Here is a 26,387-nt window from a genome sequence, read left to right as displayed (position 1 = left end):
TATATTTTACGCATTAAAGAAAGCACGTTTTGTCTGATTTCGTTTAAGGCTTAAACATATAGTCACGATTTTATGCATATTCCCCATGCATTTAATGGTTTTTCAGCATCGTAAATTTTGTTTATTTCACAATTTGTGTACATATATTTTGCCTAAACGAATTCTCAATATAAATACCTTAAATTTTAGATATTTTTTGTTTCACAGAAGTTAAGAACACAACAACCCATCCCTCTGGCTGCCTGTCTCTGTGTCGGTTACTGTGGTTACCTGCAATAAAGCCACAAAATATGAAACTAAGACTAAAGTTAACTAACTTTGTTGTGGCTGCAAGTCGACAGGAAAAAAATGTAAAATAAAGGCAAAGCCCAAAATGCTGTGAAATTTATTAAATTATGTATGAGCACTCCCACTACTAAGCCAAGCATAAGTCAGACGACTATGTACTAGCACATATTTATACACAAATACATACATATCTACATATGTATTCGAAAAACAGGTCACTGCACTGTCACAAACCACAGCAAGGCATGAAACCAGCGCCTTAAGTTGTTGGCTAAAATGCATATACAGTAGAAACTGCTTATGGTGGCTACTGAAACTTAGCTATGGTTTTAGTCAACGGTTGTAAAATTTAACTATTTTGATGCATATTTGCTTAAAAATAATAAATCAAAAATATTAATCATTTAAATGGCGAATAAAACGTTGATAAACGTTAAAATATGCAGTTAAAAATTGTGTGTATATTTATTTTTATAAGCTCACATCATAAGATATAATATTCATTTGTTTCGATCTCAATTTTAGATGAATTTGTAAGACCTTAAGCCTCAGCTGAGAAACTTTCCAATAATTAAAACATATTTTCGATGACTACAAATATAAAACCATAAATATAACTTAGTGTTGATAGGATAGATAAATAGAAGGACTATTTTAGGCCCAAAACATAACTTTAAAAAGTTAACTATTTAGTTTGGAATAAAAATGGTATTTTTTTATAACAATTACCTGGAAACTGTTTGTTGTAGATAATTGTAAATACTCGCTTTCCTGATTAATTCATAATAAAATTATCAACATCTTAGGCGTACCAAGGTATGTAGAAATCCGCAAATTAGATTAAAAGTATTTTTTGACTTCTGAGGGCTCTACTATATATGCATTCAGCCAACTTAAGAGACAGCCCAACAGCAAACAGCAGTACAAGCTGAGACATTTCTGAAATTATGCCCACAATGCCACCTGGGGCATGGGTGTAGGTGTGTGTGTGTGTGTGTGAAGCTTGAAATTTGTTGCCTGGGCAACGAAAATTCTGCTGTAAATAATAAATAAGACATGAAAAGAATGAAATTGTGGCTCATAAAAAGCTAGACCCAAAAAATTATGCAATACATTTATGCCGGCACAGCAATTAGACTTGCCAGCCACAGCGAACAGAACAGCAAAAACAACAATAACGACAACCACGGCAATAATAACAACCACAACAGGTAAAAAGCAATTGTCTTTTGTGCAGCTTTGTTGCCCGAGCCTGTCGTCCAACCCGACTGGTTGGGTTTTTGGCCAACTGGCCTGCCTTGCTATTTTTGAGCATCCGCCTTTGTTGTAGCATCGTGTGGCGCTCATTAAAATGTAGGCCAAGCCAATGTACTGCGCCTGTCACCTCTACCAGTCGCCACCAGCCACCATCCAACGTCCAACATCCAACATCCGACATCTTCATCATCATTAGCATAATCATCATCATCGTCATTGTCGTGGCCGCTACTTAATTTGGCAAAAAGTTTTTTCGTCCCACACTAAAATTGAAATTAACTTTGGTCGCTCGTGCATTACACGTCATGGATGGGCGACGGCCATTGTCGTCCTCATACTCATCTCCAGCTCCAGTTTGGGGAAAAATTGGAGCGCTCAAAAATTTCCATTTAGTGGGCCAGCAACGTCACACAAAAAACCAGCGCTACATTTAATTAAAAATTTAAATTTTTCAACTTGACGCCATTGTGTTGAATGTCGCACTTTAACTTTACACCTCACTTATTCTGCCTCTCTGTTTTTGCAGCTGAGCCCCACTACATTGTTAATGGACTGGATCTGCAGGGACCGATATTTCTTCACGAGCCGCCGCATCGCGTTGAATTCTCAAACAATTCGGGCGGCCTTATAGAATGTTCCGGCCACGGCAGTCCACCGCCCGAGGTAAGTCTACCAAACACTAATTATATACAACAAGATTCTAAAATGGTTTCGACGACGAAAGTTCTTTTGATTTCCTGCTTAATTATGCATGCCACTTTCTTTTTTTTTTTTACTTCGGCCTAAGTTAATTGACTGTCCCTGACCCTATTAGGCGACGTTCAAGTTGCGCAAAAATAAACTTCAAATAACCACAAATTTCTACTGCATTGTTAGTTCATGGGACTCCAAAAAGTTATCGACACGTTTTGGTCATTTATTTCCTTGCACACCTGACTGATAGACCCAAGCTTTTAAGTAAAAGTAATTGTGTTAAAAAAGTCTGCCTGTTTAAAAAATATATTCATTTCACCCATATTTCTGAAATTTGCTTGCACGGAAAATTGTTATTGAAAGGCCAGATTTATATATCATATTATTATTATGTTATGATCTGACATATTCGAAACACAAGTTATTAGAATCACGGTCATTTTTATTGGGTATTTGTTAAAAAATCGGTAGAGTTCGTTTGTTAAGTCGAGCGCCATTACCTGATACCTTTTGTAACAAGCTTATGATAATACACTAATTACTAGACTAAATATAATAGATGCCTTGATCATGGAAAAGATATGTTAACTAATGAGAAGAAGATAAACAATCCATACCTCTGAGAAATATTTGGTTCAAAATTAGTTTCTTGATTTTAGATACTCGTGATATTACTTATATTTTTTTATTTTATCTTATCTTTATTGATGTTATCTCTTGTTACATTATCTTATCTTTTCCTATTTTTATTATTTTATCTTATTTTTCTCGCTTTTATGTTCATATTACGAATACTTGTTTTTATTCTACAAGAATAGAGAACAAATAAGGATAAGGATAATGCAAAAGCGATATCATTGTTTTTAAAAAAATCTCGATGACCACAATTTTGTAGTCGCTTGCACAATTTTCGATTTTTTGCTTCGCTTTGACAAAACAAGCTATTGAGGAAGTGAAGGGATTTTTCAGGCATCCGAAAAGGTTGACGGACCTCACAGGAGAAATGACAGAGAAATTTCTTAGCTTATATTTCTTTACAATAGAACACTATATTATTTGTCGACTCGCCGATTTGCTTAAAATCTATTTCCCTGCCTGAACACACCTTAATTATTTATTTAATTTTGTCCCTCTTGCGCAGGTGGAATGGACCCCCATACCGCCGCAACAGGACATGGTGTTCCAGCTCTCGAATGGCAGCATGATGTTCTATCCTTTTACCGCCGAGAAATATCGGCACGAGGTGCATGCGACGGTATACAGGTACGTATACTTAATATTTATACCCACGGTCTTTTTTGTGTGTGTACCAGTATTCGTATTTATAAGTCATTTTAATTTTATTCTCGTTTTGCAGATGCAAATTACGCAACTTGGTGGGCTCTGTGCTCAGTCGGGAGGTACATGTGCGCGGCGGTGAGTCTTCCAAGTCGACTAAATTTTAATTAATTTACAAAAATTTATAGCTGTACACAAAGTTGATTTGCTGAAAAAACGACTAAAGCAATGCCAGCAGCGAAAGCAACAACAACAGCAGCAACAGCACAGTAACAAAAGCAAAAACAGCGATGGCGACGCTGAAACTTTGCTTAATTGGAAAGTCTGTGCGTCAGGGCCCGAAAGCAGGCAGCAGAAGTTTTAATTACTATGCCAAATGTTGGCGGCGCTGAACTGAGCAACAGAAATTCGCGCCGCTTGCGCTAATTTGGCACATATAGACTCGCCTGACTTCCTGCGATGTCCTCAGGCCCAACCGCCAGACATTTGAGGACTATGAATGAATGATATGGCGATATACGCGTGGAATGTGAGAATTGGCAGCGCTCTGTGTAGGGTACTCAAATGAATTAAGAATATCGTATAGGCAATTAGATAGCATCGCCTTTGGGAAATATATAAGCAGTACACTTTTATTATTGATTCAGTTGGTTTTGAATCAAGTGTTTTTGGAGTTAAACAAGTTAATGGATAAAATCGAAGGATAACTGTTACGTTGAATGTTCCTTGTATACATTGGAGTATATATTTTTAGACAGATCATGTATCGAGTTCGAAAACATTTTATATAATCTGCAGAGAATTAGGCATAATTCGATTCATTCGTCTCTAAAATTTTAAAATTGACTTTGCTAAGTCTTAAATGCTATTGATTGGTTAATAGAATCCATTTTATATATCTGTATCTCGTTGGAAACTCAAAACGACCAAAGAAATAAACATAAATCAGTGTCTGCGTTAATGCTTTTCACAATAGTTGAAGATATTCATATGAAATTCGATAAGTATTTATATTGAATCTGAATGAATGAATACTCTTTTCTTGAGTAGGCATCGAAACAATTGAATTACAAATTTAAATGCTTGTCGCACCACTTGGGTTATCTTCATCGCCCTTCCCTTACAATCTGAAAAGCATATACTATGTGTGTGACCGATTGTTGTTGTCAGTATTTCTGAATGCTGTGGGAGGTCTGAATGGCATATTTGAAGCAGTTCACCTGGTCCTTTAACGTTTTTACACACAATATACTAGTTATGCTCTGCTTACAAAGTTACGTTTTGTTTTGGACCCTTAATTTGTCACAGCAAAGGAATGCAGTCATGCAGATCTCTAACATAAAGCAGAGATGCTCAAATATTTTGTTATTTGTTTTCTATATCTGTGCCAATTTCAACATTGTATTATACAGAGCAATAAAACTACGTTATGCTGAAAGTTGGGCCAATAAACTTATAGCTGCTCCATCCAAGTGCATAGTCAGAGGCCACTTTGCTCAATCGAAACGATTGTGGCGATACGTCGCATACTATGGCTCATTAAATGGCTCATTGAGCCCAAAAAATATACGCAATATTGTGTTATGTGGATACGAGCGTTACGCAAACAAAACACAATAATTAACAAATGACATAAAACCCATAAAAGATACGAACCCAGAATCAACCTAAAGCGAGCTCTCCGAGAAGGGTACACTCGTCTGGCATTCGCCTGCGTTTAATTAACAAGCGAAAACGCACAGCAGAAAAGATAAAAGGCAAATGGCAAACGGCAGACGACGAAAGGCAAACGGAGCTGGGCAAATAGTCCACGCAGTCAAAGAAAAACAAACAGCAACCGCAAAGATCTTATAGAGAGGGTCAGCCTCACACACACACAAACACACACACACACACGCACACACATAAGCACTTGGTCAGAGAGCTTGTTTGGCTTTTGGCCCTAGACGAACCACAACAACAAGAGCAGCAGTAAAAAAAAAAAAACAACAAGGACAACAAGGCATCAGCAAGAGCGTTAAGGACCTTAACGGAGCTTCAACTTAGCCGCAAGTCTGTGTCGCAAGTCCATGGAAAGTTTTTATGTATGCCGGCTATTTTTCAGCAACTAACTGTGTATGTTTGTCTGTCTGCGTCTGTATAGGTATATACATGCGTGCGTGTATGTGTGTGTGGGCATTACGTATACGCCATGTTGTGCACACCACGCGATTGTTTTATTTGCGGTCGCTTGGCCATCCATTCTTGATTTTGTACTTACTAGGGATGCAATTGGAAACCAAAATAAAATGATTGCAAAAACAAGCCGAATCAAGTTCTGCAATCGGTGTTGAATAATTAAAATAAAACCACACAATAATATGCAAGCCCAGCTCAAATAAATGCCACACATTTTTTTTAAACCGCTAGATTTTCAAGATTTCAATTTTTAACTTCTAATAGAAATTTCTTTTATATTTTTGCTTTATTCGGTCATTTTTATGCTTCTTCTTAGGCAAAAATTTAGCAAATTTTTAGAAAAAACAATTGTATTTTTTGTAACATGTTTGTTTTTAATTGAAAATTAAAATCTTAAAAAAAAAAACACAAATATGCCACTTCTGTTTGGAGAATATATTTATTTCTATGAAGTTTTATGTGTGCTTAATTTTGATATATGTGGTTTTGATATACAAGTATTTAATTCACTGAGCTCTTTATTAAAAACAAAAACCTTAGAATTCTCAAAATGTTCTTTTAATTCTAGACGATGTGTTTCAAATTAAATTTTAGTTAAATTTTATTATGAAGGAAAGAAAATTTAAGCTTTCACAACCAAAAATATAATATGCTTAGGATTAATATTTGCATTTCTACCACTTTGGATCCCTGATTTTTGGCATTTAGTGTGCGTAGAAATTGTTTTTCGCCCATTCCACCTATCTCTCTCTCTCTCCCCCCCCCCCCTCTCACTCTCTCTCTCTCTCTCTCTCTCTCTTTCTCTCTCCTTGTCTTTCTCTACGCTTTCCACTTGAACAATTTGACAGCGCGTAGATTTGCGAAAAACGTTTTGCCTAATTTGCAAAAGTTGCTTGGCTTGGCTTTTGTTAACAGCCAGTTGGGCAGCGGCAGTGGCAGCGTCAGTAGTAGCGCCTGAGACTTCATCTCTGCCGTGCTGTAATTTTGTTGCTAATGTGACTATTTGGCTTAAGCATTGGGTCCAGAGAGCAAGAGCGACGAGACTAGCTTAACATATACTTGCGCTTAACAGTTGCGTTATTTAATTGCTAGCGCTTAGTTTGATGGGCCAACCACACGCCTCAATGAGCAGCTGGAGAGGAGTACATTGTAGAGAAACGGAGGCTACTTTTGTTAAGTGCGCGTAATTAGCAAAAGTTTTTATGTCTACAGCGAGCTGAGCAAAAAAGGTTGACAAATTTGCGCCACTTTTAGAATTTTACTTCGTTTTCTTTCTCCATTTAACCCACCGCCGGCCAAGCGTAGTGACATTGACGTACGATGTTGCACAATGTGCCTAAGTTGCATCCACAAAGTCTCGTGTACACATTCACATGATTTCACGTTTTGACTTCGGCATGCACTTTTGCATTTCATCAGAAACAGAAACTAAGCAAGAAAAAAAGAAGAAAATGTAGCATACATTTGAGCGCATCTTGCGCGTGCATTCATTTCTTGGCGCTCAGTCTGCTGTGTCTGTTGTTTCTGCTGCTGACGTTACTTTTGCTCGCTCTCAGTTCATTGTGCAAAAGTTTTTGATTGAGCTGGAAAGTTTGTGGCAAAAGGTTGTCGTAGGGCTGCTTTTGTATGAAACCTGCGTAATTTGTTTGTAATTAGTTAAGGTGCACATTCGTGCGGGGATCAAGTTTGTTGCATGCATATGCAAATTATGATAACTGCTTAAAGACATTTGAAAAAATGTAGTCTACGAAGTTTTAACTAGATTTATAACAGGTTGCCAATTGGAAATATTGCTCTCCATCTACAAATTATTATGGACAATTATACATAATCATTTAATGAATATATTTATTTAGATTCATTACCACAATTTATAAGAAAAAAGTGAAATATATATTCAAAAATGTAACTTTGGGCTGGCACAGACTTTTAAAAGGTCTGAGATAAATTGGTCCTTTTTTTTCTTACCCTGCTAAAAAATTGTTGCTTGAATATGATATTCGTCCTTTTTATCTTATCACGAATGGGCAATCAAGTAGCTGAAGGGTGATAGTCTTTATCTGATGGTTGGTTTTTAAATTCGCTTAAGTTTGATCGTTCGTTGTTGCATTTAAACTCATGCAAAAATCGTAATAATTCAATGATGTATGTTTTAATTAAATTCCTTTAACCAAGCGTTTCGCAGTATCATGGCTGTAAATGCTTTTAACGTTTTTATTTTTAATATGCTTAGCACTCGAGTCAATCAAATGGCATTCCTTCACGTAATATGCACCCAGACTAGCGCCAGGAGCTTTGCGCTCGTCACGTTCTCATTGAATTTACAGCAAATACTCACACGTACAGCACTCTCTTCTTCTCCATATTTTTCTTATGACGGTACTAAAGCTAGATTTTCTGCCATTTGTAAGAGAGCATTGTACATAAAACTATAATTTAATAGTCGTTCAGCTCAAAATCCCACAATAACTGCAAATCAGCCAAAGACTTGTGCTGGGAAAAGTACCTTTCCGGCTTACTCTTTTTTTATTTCATGTTGTTGTTGGTGTTGCTGTTGTTTTTGTTGTTTTTATTGTTGCATTATTGGTGGCCATGCCTAGCGCACATCATAAACATAAATTTTGTGCAAAAAGTTTTATGAAACGGTTTTCTTGCGATGCGGCGCACAAAACAAAACGGAAATGAATTTCCGCATAAAATCCGAGTGCAGCACGTAGCCGTGGAAGGACGTCACCATTGTGGACCAAATGCTGCTCCTATTGTTGTTGTGGCTGTTGCTGTCATTGTTGCTTTTGTTGCTGCTTCTGCTGCTGCAGCAAACGGCTATAAACTTTTCTTTCATACATACTTGCCTGCCGCTGTCTCTTATGACTGGCTAGCTCGTTCGTTCGTTCCCAGCCTCCGCACCGAATGTGTCTTCCATTCAACATTGTTGTAGTTTTGTAAAAATTTTCATGCAAAATGCAACATGAAAACTTTCGACAGAGCGCGGCAAAGGAAGCGAGCGGAGGGAGAAAAAATGCAACTTTGCCTTTGCTAAATATATACAAAAAAAACAAAACAAAAACAAAAAAAGAAATGCCAACCAGCCAGCCAGAAGTACAAATAATGAAGATACAAAAACAAAAATGCACTAAACTAGGGTCTAAATAAGCAACGACAACAGTAACGGCAACGGCAGCAAAAGGAATTATAATAAAATGTTGTCACAAAGTTTCGGACTTTTTGTTGCTATTGTTGTTGTTGCTTTGACTATGCCAAACAATAACAACAACTTTTCAAATTAAACTTTATCCAATTTTAGCATATTAAAGTTGACAAACAAAACAACAACGAAAAAATTATATAGAAAAACAAAAGCGAAACAACAAACCAAATCGAATCGTGTACAGCATTATGAAGCGAGAGTATGTGTGTGTGTCTCTGTGTGTGTGTGTGTGTTAGTTTCGTGCAAACAAAACGAAATCGAGTGATGGAGAGAAATGCATTAAAGATAAGCTCAAACAAATCAAGCAAAGCGGAATGACGAGCGCTTTAAAGCGCCAACAATGGCACGGAAATTGCCTTTGTCCATCTTAATTAATTTACAAATGCCAGAGCCGAAGTAGAAAGGCCGTCGCAGCCATTTTGTTTCTAACAAGGACAGTGGGGCAAGTGTCAAAAGTTAATGTTTAACATAGAGTGAATATTAAATATATTTAAAGAAAGTTAAAACCAGTATAATTATTTACATTACTATCACTGAGATATTTTCTGTGAATACGTCTTCTTCAGAGCCATTCATTTCTTGGTATAAGTATATTAAGAGGAAGTTAAAAGTTTATTGTTAATAGTTTTTACTAAAAATGTGTTGAATCTGTTTAATTAGCTTCCATTCCAATCAGTTCTTTCGGAAATAAAATTTGATTTTGTTCGGTGGCGGGTTTTTAAGATTCCTAACCAATACTTGTATATTCCATAGAAAATTAATCAAATATATTCATTATTTCATTTTATTCATTACTATCAACAATTAAGAAAAATGAAATCAACATCCGTTTCATTAACATTGGTGTATTAATCGCCACTTGATATTACATTTAAAAGTAATTTGGCACTCTCCTAATTGTATTTAAGAAAGTGTATTATTTTATTTTCGAATCATTAATTTACTCATCAACTGAGAAAAAAGTCAATTTCTATTTATTTCAAAAAACAATTTAAATAAATTAAAAACAAAAATGTAGAGAAACATCATTCTACGCTAGCAGTTCGTTTAATTATCACCCCCATAGTGCATTTCGATGCTTGTTTCCGAAATCCTTGTCACTCTCAATTTTGCCTCGTGCTCGTGCCTGCCTGCCGACATGGAAAAAATCTTTAACTCAAATTGCCAAATCCAATATTTTACAGGCTCGTCGGCAGCTAAGCATTCCACCCCACTCCAGAGCGCCCCCGTCCTCCCGTGCCACCGCTGCTCAGCTGCTGACAAACGGCGACACTTTTGTAAAGTGTCAGAATGTGTCAGACGTGTTTGTATATATGTTTGTACACAGGGGTTTGTTTGTTTGTATGTTGGACGTCGCGTCAGGCGTGACAGAAAGCCGGGTTTAATGTGCGACATATTTCGGCTGTCAACAAAACCAGCCACGACCCACGCTGACCTCTACCCTTCTTTTATTCTTTTATTTTTTTTATCTTTTGTTGTTGGCCGGTTTTTTATTTGATTGCATTTTTATGAGAGGTAAACATTAAATTTTTTTAATATTATACAAAAGGCTTGGAGTTGTAAAGGCAAACAAAGGTCAGTGTGCACTCAGAAAAAAAAGCTATTTAGTTGACTAAGGCAATTTGACAAGTACAAGCTATAATCGGAATACGTGGCTTTAGTTCTGAAAATAAAAAAAGTTTCTTACAAATGTAGGGCATGGGTTGTCGAGGGCCTTACTCCGAGTAAATGCACACACTCACTTCAGTTTATTTAATATCTTTATTTTTTGTAATAGTTGGTTAGTTTATTTATTATTTAACATTTGTTTCGCTCTGTCTGATCTTTTCTGCACGAGCACACTTATATACTTCTTTTCGTCTCAACAACTCAGGCCCGACTGACTGATCTGATGCTACTTATGTTATTGCTTCGTTTAATTTCCATGTCATTCTCTTTGTCTCTCTACTTATGCCAACTGTCATTTCCTAAACAGGGCTGCTGTATAACAGGGCTACTCTACCATTCCTATACAAATATAAATTTTTATTTTATTAAAAAGAAGACAAATTTTCCAAAAATTAGAGTAACAATTAAAGGAATTATAAATTTATTTTATATGTATGTCTATGTCGATTTAAGCAATTCTTCGTGAAATGAACTTTCATGCACATTTTATAAAGTTCGTATTTATTATCCAATTTTCATATAATCTACAGAAATGTCTCTGTTTTTCTTTCCAAAATGTAGGCCAAGCATTGATTTAAAAAAAGTAATTTCGCATTTAAAATACAATCCAATTTGAAGATCGACTTACTACATTTTTTTTGAGTGTAGCTGGGACATATAAATTGATTCTGTCCGCCTGTTTTTATAGCCTTGAACTTTGCTGTTGCTGTTGTTGCTAACTGTTGTGGAAATTTCAACCCATCCCACGTGCCGTATGCGCAATATTTCATTAAGCTAAGCTCTAACATAAAAATGGTATTTAATTTTTAAAAACTCCAATACATGTTTTCATTACAGTTGTCAACCAAAAGTACACGGTCCAGGTGCACGACGAGTACGTGATGACGGGCAATACGGCGGTGCTGAAGTGTCAGGTAAGCTGCCACTCGTATACTCCCGCAGATCCCTCCCTGACCACATCACTACACTACGGTTGAGTTGCGACTAACTGCCATATCTATCAAGCTGTCAGTGTCAGCTTATGGCTTGAGGCTGCATTTCACTTTTCCCGAGCGATAGAAGGAGAGAGCGTAATGATAGGGATAGAGTGAACGTGAAAGTGGTCGGGAGCTGAGACCATCTGCATCCACATCCTTTTCCTGCCAAACATTGCACTCTCCACACATACTGAAATTCACTTATAGTAACACAACAAATTTCATTCTGTCGCTAGCAGCAACATATAATCAAATTTGCTTATCTACTGCAACTGCTATCACTATTAAAATTTCAATTCTAACCCTCCTGTTAGGTGCCAAGCTACATGTCGGAATTTGTAATGGTGACCGCCTGGGTGCAGGATACGGGCATGCATTTGTATCCGAACACGGACATTGGCGGCAAGTACACGGTCCTCTCCAACGGTGAATTGTACATAAATAATGCGGGACCCAATGATGCATACAAAAGCTACACATGCCGCACTGTAAATAGACTGACAGGTACGTGATAATCGCATTTCGTTTCAATTCCACAACCAACAACCAACACCTAGCACCCAGCTCCAAGCACTGAGCACTGAACAGTGAACAGTGGAAAGTGAGCAGAGACTAGTAAGCTGTGGGAAATGTGATCTATGGGCCAGACCCAAGGCAGAGAATTTATTTGGTCAACAACAAATCGATTCGATTGCTGCTGGCGTTGCAGTCCAACGCGTGCAGCATTTAAGTCTCCAAATGGTCAATTGGGCAATCACAGAATATATGCATATATTTTCACTCCTAAATCTCGAAAGAGTCGCGGCAGAATCTGCATCAGATTTCACTGCCTTGATCTTCAGTGTCTATATATTTAATATCTTGGATTCTGATTGAAGTGAATTTAATTAATTGTAAGAAACAGTCTTTAAAATTTACCTACTGCGCTCTTTTAAAAATGATAAATTTATTAAGAATATTGCCTAATTGTTATTCGCGTAGGCTATTTGCAAAGTTTTCATAAAATTGAGGAAATTAATTAGAAATTCCGACCGGCTAAGTCTATGAATTAAACTCAAATTTAAAATCAAATCGAAACTTTACCAGAACATGTCAATTCAATGGTTCTGTGCTATAAGATGTATTAATAACTTAATTCCTCATTACAATTAATACATATGTTGTTGTTATTCGTATATAAAAAGTGAAAACAAGCAACATTTTCTATAAAAAACTTGTGGCGAGCATTTTTATAATTAAAATAATAATAAATATTAAATCAATTAAAATAATCAACAGCAAAACAAATAGTTTAAATTGATTTAAAATTCAACCAAAATATTGTTGGGAAAAATGTTTAAATATCGTTTTTGAACCATAATTATTACGTTGTCCTGTATTTTTTTTATCTATTTACTTAATTTTATTGAAATGTAATAATAGTTTAAAGCAAAATTTAATTTTAGAAGTTTCTGAGTAATAGTATTTGCATAAATTTTTGTTAACAAATTAATTTTTCAATCATAAACTGATTTCAATTTTAATAGAAAATATTTATGCATTGCCTAAGAACTCGGCCTGGCTGAATATCAATACCATAATACATGAGAGAGATTTTTAAGTAATATTTTTTTGTTGAATAAAAAGGAAAACTCTTCAGCTAACTGTGATGTCTTGATCTGAGCAGAACTAATTTATTTTCAATATTCAAGCTCAAGATTTGTAAATGAATTATTTTTCCACTTTTTATAAAAACTGTTTAAGCTGATGAAATATGTTACACTCTGAGACGCCGGTATTTGTGTGCAATTTCCATTGTGATTCGCTTTTTGTCTTTAATATGTATATTATTGCTTACAAATAATAGTAAGAAATTATTACATATATTTATATGAGCATTTATTGAGCATTGAAAATGAAATTCTTAAATTAATTCCATTTAATTTAAATTATTCCAAATTTTTCATGAAAATCAAGCATGAAATCAAACCAGCACCGATGCTGTTGGCCCAATCAGTCGATTGAAATTCAGAGCAGATTTTCTTAAAACAACATAATAGCTGTATTTTTACATTTGCGATATAAATTGAATCAAATATCGGAAAACAAGTAGATTATCTTAGCCAATAATCATATTAGTTAACCAATATTTGGAGAGAGCAAGTTTCACGGCTTTAATAAAGACATTTAATATATTTAGACTTCGTTAAATTTTCCAGTTGGGCATCCAAACAAATCATTCTATTTAGCTAGCTTTAATATGCCAGGCCAAAAACAAACCAGCCGACTGTGACACTAAGGGATTGAAATTGATTTTGCTTAAGCAAACGTGCGCTGGCTTCCCAACTAGAAAATCCTTCATCATCTGTGCAACCTTTTGCATAATAGAGTTTTGTGTAAACTACCAATTTAAATATGCCATGAAGGGAGGAGGACAACAAAAACTGATTGTTACCTCCAACAACATTTGATGTTTGCACACACTCGTTCATTCATTCATTCACTCACATAACGATGAATGCGATGGCATTTAACGCATGCAAGAGTACATATATGTATGCATGTATGTTTTCATGTGTGTGTCTGCCTATCTTTGTATGTGTGCCAGCTTTTGACCAAGTCAAGTTGCGTGCTGGCGTTGTGCATAATTTATGAAGCGTGACATTCAAACGCAAGGAAAAAGGCCAATACGCAAGTGAGTTGGCCAAAATGTTTGCTGACAGACGCAGGCAACTGGAGAAAAGTCAATCTATGTACTATATATACGAGTATGTATGTATTTGCGAGTATTCGCATTAGAGCTATACGCGTGACGAAAAGTGTGCATTGATTCACGAAAGTTATAAAACGTTTATTTGTTATTCCGTTCGAAATTTATTTAATTCTTGGTGCACATCCAATAAAAAATTGTTAGATTTTTTTCAAATTAATTATACTTGAATTGATGATGATGTTTAAGTTTCATTTCTTAATAAAAGATGTACTTTTCTCCAATCAAAAATTGAATCAAGTATTACAAAATTTCTGTTAGTATCTTCATTTAAAAAATTGTTTTTTTCGTCTAAACGAACTATTGATTTGTGAATGTCTGCTATTTTTATACTTTTGCAAATTTTTGTTCTTAAACAATTGGTCTGAATCCCAAGAGGGATGTGTTCGATTTTTTCGAATTAATTATATTTCAATTGATGATGATGTTTTAGTTATATTTCTCAATAAAAGATGTACTTTTCCCAAGCAAAGTTGATCAAGTTTTAAACAATTTTTGTTTAACACTTTTTTACCTTTTTATTCATTTCATCGCTTGAAACGAATCATCGATTTGTGAGAGTCTGTTTTTATACGATGTACCCAAAGGTACATAAGCACAAGAGTCTCACGATAAAAAATGTTGGGTCACGCAAAGCTGTAATTCGTATGCACACGAGAGGGGGGAGCAAACGCAAAAGTTTGAAGAAATGAAAGGACGAAGGAACGAAGCAACAAAACGTTCGAGAGGGATGTAAGAATGGATACATTGTGCTGCTTATTTGAAGTTTATTGTGTGTGAAAATGTGCTTAAGCTGAATTTCTATTAGCCTTTGTGCGCATACTATATTTCACATCATCAATCAATACGATAAAAGTTGCACACAAACACATGTCTGTCTTTATTTACAACGTATACGTTCATTTCTTTTGTGCTTCTTGAACTTTAATTTATGTTTTCTGCTCCGCTTTTGCATTCCTTTGCCCTTGTGGCTAGCTCTCACAACACAATTGGCCAACTTTAAGCTAACAAATTCTATATTTAATTAATTAAATGGCTAAAATCTTTGTAGGCTATTAGGTGTATGCGGCTCCATATTAATTACCATGACAGCCGAACCAGACTCAGATAGCACAGCATGCCGTCCAAACAATTCCAAATATCCCTGACCGCACATGCAGGCAGGATGGCCGGCTGACTGGCTGTCACGCCGTCTGCCTCGCTATATTGTGTGGCCAGCATTAAAAACTGCTTAGAGTGCACTCATTAAAAGTGTAATATGAAGCTCGGCTTCAAGGGGTGAGGTGTGTAATTCATTTAACAAATGCATACACGCACACACACCCGCAAGCACATCAGCTCAATTGTATAATGGCCACACATATAGTAGCACAGTGATGCTAGACAGCCAACCGACCAAAGTTTCGTTGGCAATATCCTACCCTGATGCTTAGTTTGTCAATAATTAAAAGAGAAAATTCATTGGCCATAAAATAAGTTAATATTTAATTAAATAAACTTTTCACAGATTCAGGTTAGGTTGGGCCTTTTTGTCTGAAATACTTTAGCGTGTTAGGAATATTGTATTACGAGCAGCTGATTATGCTTTATTTAAATAATAAATGCGATGTATGTTTTGGGAATCTATATAAATTCAAATAAAAATAAAGAAAGAAGCCAATGAGTATTTTGAACAATTTATTATTTGTTTAAAAGATTCAGAAAATATTCTAAAGGTTATTACTTGTATATATTACTAAAGAAGTAATTGGAAGATGAATGTTTTCATTAGGTCTACAACTGTGGTTTTATAGGTTTCCTTCCCATCTCACCTCAGATGTTATTGGTGTAAATGACTTTTATTAATTGATGCATTGAAGGGGTCCCTTCCCCTTTGAACAATAAAAAATATGACAACCAAGCTAAGTGATCTTAAGGTCACCTTAATAAGACACTATTTGACAGTCGTCGACGTCTTAAAAACTTTCTCACAAATTTCGCCACTTCTTCACTCTTCCCGAACCTTTGTTGCTTTGTGGGTTGGACGTGTGCATACCTGCCCACAAAAGTAGGCAACAATTTTGCGCACGCTGGTGGCATAATTACAATTTAAACCAAAAATCCATTTATTTTGCACAATAACTGGAACAACAATGGTGACTAACAATAATACGACTACTAATGTACACACACACACACACGGAACAATACATACACATTGGAAAGTGTCTATGGGCCGTATTATGTTGTTAGCTGATGCTCTTGCCTCATCGTAATGAAGATGTTGTTGCTAATGCCCTTGTTGCTGTTGTTGCGCGGTAAAATTATAAATTAAATTGCTATGCATGTGCGACGAACACACTCACACACACTCATACACATACATCTAGACAGAGTTGGAAATAATGGCAGCGCTAGCTGCAATTTTAAACAGATTTGAATGGGCACGAGGTCACTATTCTAGCTTACTATGGAAGTCGGTCGCATCTAGTTGGCCAGGATTGGCCCGACAGCAGCGTTAGATTACTCGTCATGTTGTGTTAACAGAAATAAATGGCGGGAAATGTTCGAACATGATTTAGAGAGCAGCACTAATTAATGCAAAGCCAAACAAAAACACTTAGAGAAATTAAGATGTGCCACTGTTTTCCATACATCAATTAAAGATGGGATATAGGAGAAGGGGAGGAGCGAAGAAAAATGCGGTCGTTTATTGACAAGATTAGAACATTTATTGCATTGAAAAACAAAAAAGAAATATATAATATATATAAGAAAAAACGCTAATTATTGGATCAATGTTTACTTACATCTATATACGAAAATATGTGCCTTAAAGTTTGTTGATTTATTAACAGATCTTAGGAAACATGATTACAAGAAAACACTATTGCAATTTTGTTTAAAGAATAAGATCAAGAACGGGCTCTATAGCTAGCAGACCCAATCCAAAAGGTTATTTTAATTAGTAAAATTAATATTGTTTTTGATGTGTAAGTTTTTAACACCTAGATGAATGAATGGTTGACCACACATAAAAGGAAAGCTTGAACGCAGACATAAACAACTATTTAGCTTGTTTACAATTTTTAGTTAAGTTTTCTTAATTCCCAAAAGGCTGAAAGGTTATGTTGTTGATAAGCTAATCAATGATCTTCATATTGTCTCATAGGTTGATGATTTGTTTGAGCTCGTTTTTGTAAATCTATGAACAGTGCCTCAAATCAGTAAAACACAATTTGTAAAATACCATTTGGATTACTTTAGATGGATTTACTATGATGCAGAAAAAAAGTGGCATTTGCCTAAAAGCATTTATTGAAAATTGCTAAATATACATATATTTGTTTTATCTCATAGCGTAAAATTGATTTTCTTATTCTCTGAGTGTGGGACAACAAATGCCGGCAGCAGTGCGCTGGTCAGCTGGACGAATACACACACTCGCTTATGGCTATTAAAAAAACCAAAAAGCGGAAAAGTTTAAAAAAGTAACGCACATACATAATGAAGCTACGCTCATAAAAACGCCTCAATGCCTCACTGCCTACTCAGCTGACCTCAAGCAGAGTGTGTGTGTATGTGTGTGTACTCTGCGTGGCTGTGCAATCAACTTTATTGCTTTCATTTACTTTTAATTAATTAAAAAAATATACATACTCGTACTATATGAGCATATTTCTCGAGCGAAACCGATGCCATGCATCAAAAAATAAAAAATGAAAAATGCGAAGAAGAAAAAATGTGCGCGCACATGCGTGCCTGTGTGAGTATGTGGGTGCGCAAGTGCGCCTGCAAGTATGCCACATAAATTTCAACGCTTTTAAATCTAAGTAAATGCCAGACGGTCGACGCGACGTCCTCGTTGCCGTCGCTGTCGCCGTCGCCAGTGTCAGCTGCCACTTGAGTAATTTTGTTCACATATTTTTTCTGCTTCCCTTTTTCACACACAGGTGAAATACAAATTTCAACATATCCCGGTCGCATTATTGTAACAGAGCCCAAGGGTATGGTACAGCCGCGCATAAACGTGGAGAAGCATTCGATGCGGCATGTCGTGCTTAATGGGCAAACAACATTGCCGTGCATTGCTCAAGGACATCCGGTGCCAACATATCGGTGAGTAACATGTCGCTGTCGCTGACTCCAACGCTTTAAAAAGCATTGCCACCCAGTCCGGGGGCTGGTGCTGTTAGGGCTACACCTTTAAGCTTATGGCCAAGCACAAACACACGCTCTCCCCAAACGCAGAATATTTGAGATGCGTAGACACAGGTGCTGCAGGACAGGAAGTGTGGTTGGTGCGGTGCGGTTATTGTTGGGGCTTAGAATGCGAGAATTCGACCAACTTTATGGCCATGTGAAATATTTAATACATTAAAAAAAGAAATACAGCTTGATATATATTTTTCGCTCAAGCTTGTCCCATGCGGCTGGCTTAAATACTTTAAATACCTATTTGCTAACCAAATCATTTACACATGTTATGGGAGTTAAATGCGGAAAATTGTCCTATTTTTATTCATTTTTGTGAAGAGAAATGAGCAACGTTTTTTAAATTACAAGTATAAATATATAAGAGAAAATTATAATTTCACAATTGTTTGGTTAACATGTTTCACAATTTTGTAAATGTTTCAAAATACGTTCAGAATATATGAAGAATTGTAATTATATAAGTGGTATACAAGCACTTGAACGTCTAAGTGCCAGAAAAGGTAAACCAAATTCCAAATGTTCGGCATTATTAAAAACAAAAATTGTTCAGAACATCATTTCTTCAGTTCAAAGGTTTTAATGTTGCAAGTAGTACTTAAATTTCTGAATTTCATCTACAGAAATTAAATATTTCTCTCTGTTACCACATAAATACTTTTTCATAGTTTGCTTTTGTAATTATTTTATTAGTTCTTCAAATCTAGCCCAGAATCGAAAGTTGAAAAGTTATCTGAAAATATGCTGCTCTTTACATAAACTGTTTTTCGCTTTACCTCCAGTTGTGGATAAAGATACATTCGAATTTATATTGCAATGGAAATAAAAGCCTTTTACGAAATCGGGAAAGGTGATTTCATATTCTTGGAAAGCTTCAAGGTACTTTCTTATCACTGAGCGCTCATTTATGATTTCTTTAAAAAGTAAAATTCACATATGTTTGATTAATTCCATTTGTTATCATTGTGAATAATTTAGATGAAAAAGCATACATTTGAGTTATTAGAATAATGGACAATTGTTTCGATTAACGTATTTCGGTTCTTATTTTGTGGAAAGACGTGTGCGCTTGTTGAATGAAAAATTAATTCCGTAACTTTTAAAACGTTGTTTCTTGGGCTTCACTTCGCTGTCCACATACCAGCGCCAGCCATTGCGTTCACAATAATTGATAGCCTCATCTTGGGTGCCAAATTGCAGGATCATATTGGACAAAGGATCACCAGTTGAGGCCCAGCCCATAAGCGGATTCTCCCAGCGTCCTCGATTATCGAACTCTATTTGCCATGTGTGCAAATTATTTGTGCCACTCTGCATGGCATTCTTTGCCGGAATATGGATGCGAACCGAACGTTGCTTTATCTGCTCTGGGGGAACGCCCGATATGGGGCTTAGGTCGACAGCCTTGGGCACTGTTATCTTGTCACTCAGCTTCTTACGATGTTTCATTTCTTCGGGTCGCGCTAAAGCGGTGTTAAGGTCTAATGGCACGGTATCTTCGCTGGATGACCAACGTGTTGTAAAAACGTTAGCCTTTCTGTGCGCGTGCCATAGGGGAGCTCTTCGACTCAAAATGTGGCGCAAGAGCGACATTTGCAGTATGTCTGTAGTATATAAAAGGATAATTTTGAATACCAACTATTTGAAATAATTTTTTTCCACTTCTTACCTTTTACAAATTTATCTTTTTACAAATTTTGTTTTTAAATGCGTTGCAATTTAAAACTTGAACTATTGAATAAAGGCTTACTAAGAAATGTTGGAATTTTAGTAATTTAAAATCTAGAGTAACAATTCGATAGAAGAAATTTGCAATCGAATTCCCTAAGACTTGTTTTTACAACCATGTTTATTTGATTCTGAGTCTTGAAAATCAAGTAATGTTTGAAGTGATTGAATGAAACGAAAATATATGCAATTACAATAAAGCCTTTTATGATAATTTTGAAGCAAAAATAGTTTCAAGCTCTCCAAATACTTCAAGCAGTGTATTATATCTTCTTTATCTAATTAAATCGGCCAATTATTAGGCCAATTATTAGGCCAATTATTATTAGGACACAACCAACAACCATTAGCCCTTTTTATATTCTTACTTAGCCCATCAACAAACAACTATCCTTGAACCAATAGAAATCGCTCCGATTGACAAGATTTATTTTAGCTAATTCTGTATAACTCGAAAATAAAATATGTAAAGGTATGTATTAGATTAGCTTTTGATTAAAAACATAAAGGCAAGTCACAACGTTTCAAATTCAGTTATAACTCATTTAAGACTTTGTTGTCTGAAAGCAGAAAATTGTATTATGAAAATAGCACTTGGAAAAAGAGGATGGTAATGTAATAGAATTATAAAATGATTTCCTAAAATGCGAATTCATTATTATGTTGAAGCCGAACTTATTTTCATTTAACTTCACTGTAAAACATTACTGTTGATAAATAGAAAGCGCTCACATATAATGACATCACTTAATAAATTATTAAAAAGTTGGACAGAGTTCTATTTAATTCACACATAAGCTTTCTAAATGTTTATATACTACTTGTATATGTAATACACATTTAAATACACATGCACTTAAGTTCGAGCTCAATTAACATTCATGTAACACACAGGCCTACATTTTGCTTGAAAGCGTACAGACAAAGTTGATGAGTTTCCCAAATGCTGATATGTATATACTCTCACACAATCATCTAAGTGTATATATATCTATACACCCACCTAGTCTGCAATGTATACTCGTAGTTATTACGCTGCTTCGCTATTTGCAAACAAATTTTGAAACACTTTGCCCTCATCTTGACACTTTCTGCTGAGTCGGCTCAAGTGTAAGTTATGCCGCCTGATGCTGCTGGTGCTACCCCAGCTCCAGTTTCTACTTTTTCTGCCGCGAACTTTAAGTGCTGCCAACGTTGACATGTTCCTTCCCTGCTCCCCCCCTGCCATTCCCTGCCGTATCATCCATAAAGTTGTTGCCATCGTTGCTGCTGTTTATTGGCATTTGAGCATGTGTCGCTGTTTGATACTTCTTGTTGTTGTTCTGTTAACATGGCCCTGGTGGGGTCAGAGGAGGGGGGAGAGAGGGGGAGAAGAGCGCCATTAGATATGCCAAGCCACAAATGCAGACATTTGTCTTTTTGCTTGACATCGCGCGTCTTAAGGACATATCCCCTAGGGACGCAGTTTACTTTGTCGTCTAGTTGGCATTTCGCGGCACAAATCAATCAAAATGGCGCTTCCTACGACCACTGAAAAGGAAGCAGAGAAAAGCAAGGAAAAAATAGCAAATTGCTTTTTGAAAGCGTTGACACTAGGGGGTCGCTCAGCCCTTACTCGGTTCATAATCACAGCAATGACCGTTGCTCATCGGTCGCATTAATACTGCAGAATTTCCGGTGCCCTCTCCTTTTTTTTCTTCCTCATTTTACTGCTGTTGCTCATTTCTAACTACATACTGAAAACTGCATTGCTTTTTATGGGAACTAGCGGATGGTGGGGTGAGGCGAAGGACGTGGCATGTTAACTTTTTATTGTGACGACTGTAACTGTGGAGAGACTAAGCTTTTTGGGGGCGTCCTTCGCCTGGTGCATGCATAAAAAATGCGCAGGATATGCGCCGTTGCCGTTGCCATTCTCGCAAATGCTGCTACAGTTTCTGGCAGTCGCTGCACAGTGAGGAAATCATTTCAAAATCGTCTTACATGATTTCAACATGGCTATACAAAGATTTTTAAAACTTCATATATCTAAAAACAAATACCCAGAGAAGTCATTAATCAAAACGATTGATTACCCAACAACAGTCGGCTAGAGCACAGTTTATTACTAAATTATGATTCCAATGTATAGCAGAAATAATAAAGTAAGCCCGAATCAATGGAATTTCATTTAATTTTATATAACTACGCCTTTATAAATAACTTGAAGTAATCATATTCGAACGTTTTAGTAACCATTACTAAGTTAGCCCTAAAAGGACGGAGAATTGTTTTCCAAATTGAACTAAGCATTCACGGAATATATTATTCTTACTTTATTATCAGACAATCAATCATTTTCTATACTCCTGTTACATCAGGCAACTGTGCCATTATTAGTCTATATTTCTAAACCAACCAGTTCATATATGGATTAGGCTTAATGTAGAAATAAGTGGAGAATACCTAAAATACTTTAAACATTTTTAAGAATTGTTTCCCGGTTTTTTACTTATTTTTATTTACCTATTTTTTTTTTTTTTATATATATTACACATTGCTAGCACGCCTGACAAAAAAAACTTCCACCAACCAACTTGGTATATTAGAGTATTGTTTACTCGAAATTTTATTGAAATTATTTACCTTATAAAAGATATTGTTAAAATGCTCTTGTGATCATCAAGAAATGACGCACCTTAAAAATCAGGGATTGGAATACAAAAATTTGGAATATAAAAACGCATAACCAATTTTTTTAAGCTTATGAGACATTTATGATTTCTCCACCAGGGCCATCGTTGAGGAACTCCTTAGTAACAAACAGTTTTTGTTTATATTGATATTTTACTCAAATTTGTAATTTATAAAATATTTTTAGAATGCCGTTAATCTTAAGTTTAATCAAAATTGGGTACCTATTATATCGGGTCATATAAATAATTAGTATAACAAGGCTTAGTTGAAAGGTTGTAGCAAGGAAAATATTGGGTAACGGGTATACGTTTATTAAATAAATGAATAAATATAATAAAATACAATAAAATATAAGATTTTCCAATTATACAACTTAGGAACGGTAAGAAAAAATAGTGCGCCACTTTCGTGCATTAACAGCACACTATGCGTCGTTGTTGCTGACATCGCATTTGATGTCTCCCATTGTGCAACGAGCAAAGACGGCGCAGCATTTTTTGTGTGACTTTTGTTTAGTTATTGTTGGTGTTGTTGTTGCTGTTGCTCTTGCTGTTTGTGTCCCGCGACATGGCATGCCAAGCATTGTTTACCCAACGCTGCTCATAAATGTAAAATAGTTGGTAAGCATAGCATGGCACTGGCTTTTATATTTTTGTCGCTCCTTTTTTCTTTCCTTTTATTTTTTGTTTTATTTTTTTCATTTTTGACTTTCATTGTGTTTTTTGTTTGAAATAGAAATACATATTTGAAATAAATTTTTATTGCATAGTTTCGGGCTGGCCTTTTGTTTGACGTTCATTGTGTGCATGTGTGTGTGTGTGACTGTGGGTGACTGTAGGTGTGTATGGAACATATTGACGTATGCTCCGCACTATGCTGATAATCACCGGGCATATTTCGAATATAAGAGCATTTCGTATGCAAATGGTCCAAAGTTGTGGCTGCTCTGCCAACCCCGATTATGTATTTCAAAAAATATGTGTATGTGTGTGCTTGTGCGCTTGGTGTATGAATATATTTTCCATGATTTTAATTAAGAAATGCCATGCAATGCACATGCCCTCATAAGACGCAGTATGCACTCAAGTGCAATTAAAGCCAAATTAAAATCAATAACTTGATTAAAAATGCAACAGCAATGGCGGCAAGTGCTGCTGCAAATTCCATGCCAACATCATCCAACAACGTTAAACAGATTATGACGGCGTGATATTGCATAAAAATAAAGCAGATTACATCTGCGAGCATTGTGAGTTTTAAAATTCTCTAACCAAGATTAACAAGGAGATGAAAGCAAACTGCTGCTTTCTCAAAGAAACGTTTCATGTGATTTAAAATATTTTAATACACTCATAAGAAAGATCAGATGTAAGATATTTTTAATAATGATTTGAACAAGTTGCTTTTTAAAATTATTTTTTTGGGCATTACAATTTTTTTGCAATTTTTTTGTTGGTAAATATGTTATAATTAAAATAATACAAGTATATAGTTTTAAACACAAATTTTAAAGCTAAATAACTAAGAGCTAAAATTAGTAATTAAATTAAAATCTTCATAACCACCATTTCTTCTCTTGCGAGAATTTAATATTCCTGCACAGTCAGCTACAGTCTTTTAACATCAAATAAAAAAATTAACAAATTCAAAATAACTGAAAATTATTGAATTGAAAATGAATAACATTGGGAAATCTCTAAGCCGCTTGTTCATAACTAATGGCAGTTGTCTTAAAAGCTTCCATAAGTGTTTTCAGTTAAGTTTCTACATGATTTTGTTAAGAGAATTTATGTAACCAAATTTATATATTATTTTAGTTTATAATCAATTCGTAGCTTTCCAGCTATACCCATTCACAGCTAAAAACTAATCTGAAATCCTTCATAACATACGATTAGGATCTTTGTTTGCAGATGCTTAATACGTTTAGAATTTATATTGTATTATATGGTTATAAAGAATTGGAGTCGTTCATAACTACGCTACTTATATTAGATATAAGTTCGTAGCATACTCATCTGTCAATAGCGCATCGTGAATAAATAAGACGAGCGCAAACATTCCTTACATACTTCCATAACTCACGCAGCTGTATCATCATCATATATACTCGTACGCGTGTCTCTGAGTACTTATATAAATATGTATATATATTTACATATACAACATTTACATAGTCCGTACTTGAGTGCAATAATTTTTCCGCTTTATTGGAAATGTGCGCAATGCGTTCGTGGAACGAACGACGACCAATGACCATCGAATATCGAGCCACGATGTCGTGGCCATAAATCAACAATCAAAGCCTACGGCTTGGCGTATCCCGACAGCAAATTACTGAAAATGAAATCTTCATTTCAATTTGTTAAAAATAACAATGGATGGCAGTTTCCTGTTTCTTTGTGGGCTCTCTTGGTCGAGCAGCTGTCATTTGCCTTTCATATAAAGAAGAAAATATATTATGTACATACATATGTGTGCCTGAGTGTATGTTTGTGCTGATGGCGCCTTTTGTTTGCACAGCATTTGGTATTCGCATGCATTTTAATGAGTCTCATTTGTTTTTACTTTCGGTATTTCCCCCCAGCTGGTTCAAGGAAGAAAAGGAGCAGCTGCTGCCCCTACAGTTGAGCGAACGTATTAGCATCGTCTCTGCTGGACTGCTGAAAATCACGAAGGTGCGCATCCACACACCTCCTCACTACCCACTATCATACGTACGCTTAATATTTGGATTGTCTATGTTGTCTCTTTTCGCTGCAGGCTCGCCTCGAGGATAGCGGCAAGTATTTGTGTTGGGTGAACAACACAGCCGGCGAGGAGACCATACAAGTGTCGCTCACCGTGACGGGTAAGTCTCTCTCCTCCCTCTTCCTATCGGCGTACTTGCGTAACCCAATATTTCGTCTATTTTGGCAGCGCCGCTGACCGCACATCTGCAGCCGCAAGTGCAAACCGTGGACGTCGATAAGGATGCGCAGTTCCAATGCATTGTCTCGGGCCATCCGGTGCACGATGTCAATTGGCTGCACGATGGCAAGCCAATATTGCGTGACAATCGCGTGGAGGTAAGCTTAAAGTCATAAAGTCAGAACCAAATTACCACTCTATATATGCTAGTTAATGGTGCGTATACACGATGTGCCGACAGAAAACAAAGACATAATGTATACGCAGCGTGGAACGCAATCAATACAGTGAAATCAGATATTACAGAGTTTCTGGTGTAAACAGGCATCGTCAAGAAATGTTGTTTATGAAAAACATATTCAGAAATATAATATCTTGAAAAAACGTAAAAACCTGCCATTAGTAAACTGTCATTTAAAAACGCGATAACACAAAATTGGGTGTAATTGTAATTGTTATCGTATCTTATTTATTTGTTTGTCAGAAATGGGTTCGAGTTATTTGTTTCTTATATTTCTTAAACAGCATCCACCCTCATGCGTTCCACATTTTGGATGGAACATTAAAGAGAGGCGTGCTTTGT

At 35.9% G+C, this 26,387-nt stretch overlaps 1 protein-coding gene and 1 pseudogene across 2 annotated transcripts in view; one reads left to right on the top strand and one right to left on the bottom strand.

Annotated features, from left to right (window-relative positions):
• The window catches only part of LOC115622130 (Down syndrome cell adhesion molecule-like protein Dscam2), a 69,339-nt gene that overhangs the window by 10,955 nt on the left and 31,997 nt on the right, over positions 1 to 26,387 (top strand). For both annotated transcript variants that reach the window (XM_030515984.1, XM_030515983.1), the window contains exons 2-10: positions 2,072 to 2,208; positions 3,380 to 3,501; positions 3,596 to 3,654; positions 11,408 to 11,484; positions 11,862 to 12,051; positions 18,229 to 18,394; positions 25,482 to 25,572; positions 25,658 to 25,745; positions 25,814 to 25,962. In XM_030515984.1, coding sequence (XP_030371844.1) covers positions 2,072 to 2,208; positions 3,380 to 3,501; positions 3,596 to 3,654; positions 11,408 to 11,484; positions 11,862 to 12,051; positions 18,229 to 18,394; positions 25,482 to 25,572; positions 25,658 to 25,745; positions 25,814 to 25,962 — 1,079 coding nt within the window. The remainder of the gene's footprint in view (positions 1 to 2,071; positions 2,209 to 3,379; positions 3,502 to 3,595; positions 3,655 to 11,407; positions 11,485 to 11,861; positions 12,052 to 18,228; positions 18,395 to 25,481; positions 25,573 to 25,657; positions 25,746 to 25,813; positions 25,963 to 26,387) is intronic.
• On the bottom strand, positions 19,428 to 20,174 carry LOC115622131 (annotated as a pseudogene).

The sequence above is a fragment of the Scaptodrosophila lebanonensis genome, unplaced genomic scaffold (assembly GCF_003285725.1).
Source record: "Scaptodrosophila lebanonensis strain 11010-0011.00,11010-0021.00 unplaced genomic scaffold, SlebRS2 tig00000043-arrow-pilon, whole genome shotgun sequence".
NCBI lineage: Eukaryota > Metazoa > Arthropoda > Insecta > Diptera > Drosophilidae > Scaptodrosophila > Scaptodrosophila lebanonensis.
Note: the sequence above shows the minus strand (reverse complement) of the source record. Positions and strands in the feature narration are given on the sequence as shown.